Below are 1,416 nucleotides of genomic sequence, written 5' to 3'. Positions count from 1 at the left end.
TCCCTCGGTAGGGAGGCCGGAGGACTGCAGGGGCTCTGCGCTGGCAGCTGTGCTTCGGAGGCCTGGGGTCTGGCCGGGAACAGGTGTGAGTGAAGACCTGAGAAGGGAGATCCCTGGCTCTTGGCGGCAGGGATCTGAGGCTGGGATGTCCCTTCCTGAGCAGGGCCCCATCTTGGCCCCAGGAGGGCCGGTCAGCTGGATCCAGGAGACAGGGGCAGTTTTAGTTCCCAGCTTCTCGAACGTGAGGCTGGCTGGCCGTCCTCCTGAGTTCCGTTGGCAGTAAGTAGCAAAGTGAGGTTCATTCTGCACCGAGGAGCTTGGAGCCAGATGCACAGGGACTGATAAAAGTTTCGACTTGTGAATAAAAAAGGGTTGATGGATTCATTCGCGGCTAGAAATAAGAGTGTAGATTCCGGAGGTTGCTTGTGAACATACTGATGATGGGTCGTATATCCACAGTGCCCAAGTTGGGAGAGACTTGGTTGGCAAGACCTGGATGCTGGCGTGGTTCGTCCATGTGAAAAATAGTGCTTTCGGGGGAAATGGGAAACAACAAGTTCCCAGGAAGAGGGATGGTTTGGTGTAGGCGACTTGGTTGCTGGTGGTTCTAGAATAGATTTTCTTTGACTCTCTTGTCTGTGCTCCTGCTTCCTAATGTTTTCATTCCTTTGACCTTATGTTACGAAACAAAGTGTTTCTGAACAGTCTAGATGCAGTTAAATTTATTTTCGACTTATGGTGCCAGATATTTTTCAGGTCAGTCTTTCCAGGACTTATCAGGAGTAACTGCTTTGACAACTATCGAAATCAGATTTGTGTATAAAACTTAAAGTTTTTTGTTGTTGTTGAAAAATAAAGTGGATTTAACTGTGTCAGTTTTTGATTGATATATACAGTAAGCTTTATTCTTCATCTATTATTCAGTAACATATTTTGTATGATGAAATGTATTCTTGGTTGATGGGGATGGTAATGAGTTTTGTTTATATATTTGTTTTGATATTTCAGATGCCCCCCAAAAAGGGAGGTGATGGAATTAAACCACTCCCAATCATTGGAAGATTTGGAACCTCTTTGAAAATTGGTATTGTTGGATTGCCAAATGTTGGGTAGGTGAATGTTGGGCTTTTTTCAATTTCATCTTGCAAATATTTTGACTCCTGTTGTAGAAATGGGAACTCATGAGGTAATTAAAATTAAAATTTAAGGAAAGAGTCTAGGAAGCTGGAATCTATATTAATAATAGACAAATATGTAAATTTACCATCCCTCCGTGATGCCCACAGCCAATCAGGAGTGAGTATGTAAACTAACCCAACAAAGATGGCGGGCCTGTGGGCAGCACGGATGTGCGCAGGCACCGAGCGGCCGGGGGTGGGCCTATGTGTGCAGGTGCCAAGCGGCTGGGGGCGGGGT

At 45.7% G+C, this 1,416-nt stretch overlaps 1 protein-coding gene across 1 annotated transcript in view; it reads left to right on the top strand.

Moving 5' to 3' along the window:
* The first annotated feature begins 1,007 nt into the window (after positions 1 to 1,007).
* OLA1 (Obg-like ATPase 1) overlaps positions 1,008 to 1,416 on the top strand; it is a 159,842-nt gene continuing 159,433 nt past the window's right edge. The window contains exon 1 of the mRNA XM_014546033.1: positions 1,008 to 1,109. Coding sequence (XP_014401519.1) covers positions 1,009 to 1,109 — 101 coding nt within the window. The 5' untranslated portion in view covers position 1,008. The remainder of the gene's footprint in view (positions 1,110 to 1,416) is intronic.

This window comes from Myotis brandtii, unplaced genomic scaffold (genome assembly GCF_000412655.1).
Source record: "Myotis brandtii unplaced genomic scaffold, ASM41265v1 scaffold112, whole genome shotgun sequence".
Classification (NCBI taxonomy): domain Eukaryota; kingdom Metazoa; phylum Chordata; class Mammalia; order Chiroptera; family Vespertilionidae; genus Myotis; species Myotis brandtii.
This window is presented reverse-complemented; position numbering and strand designations above follow the sequence as displayed.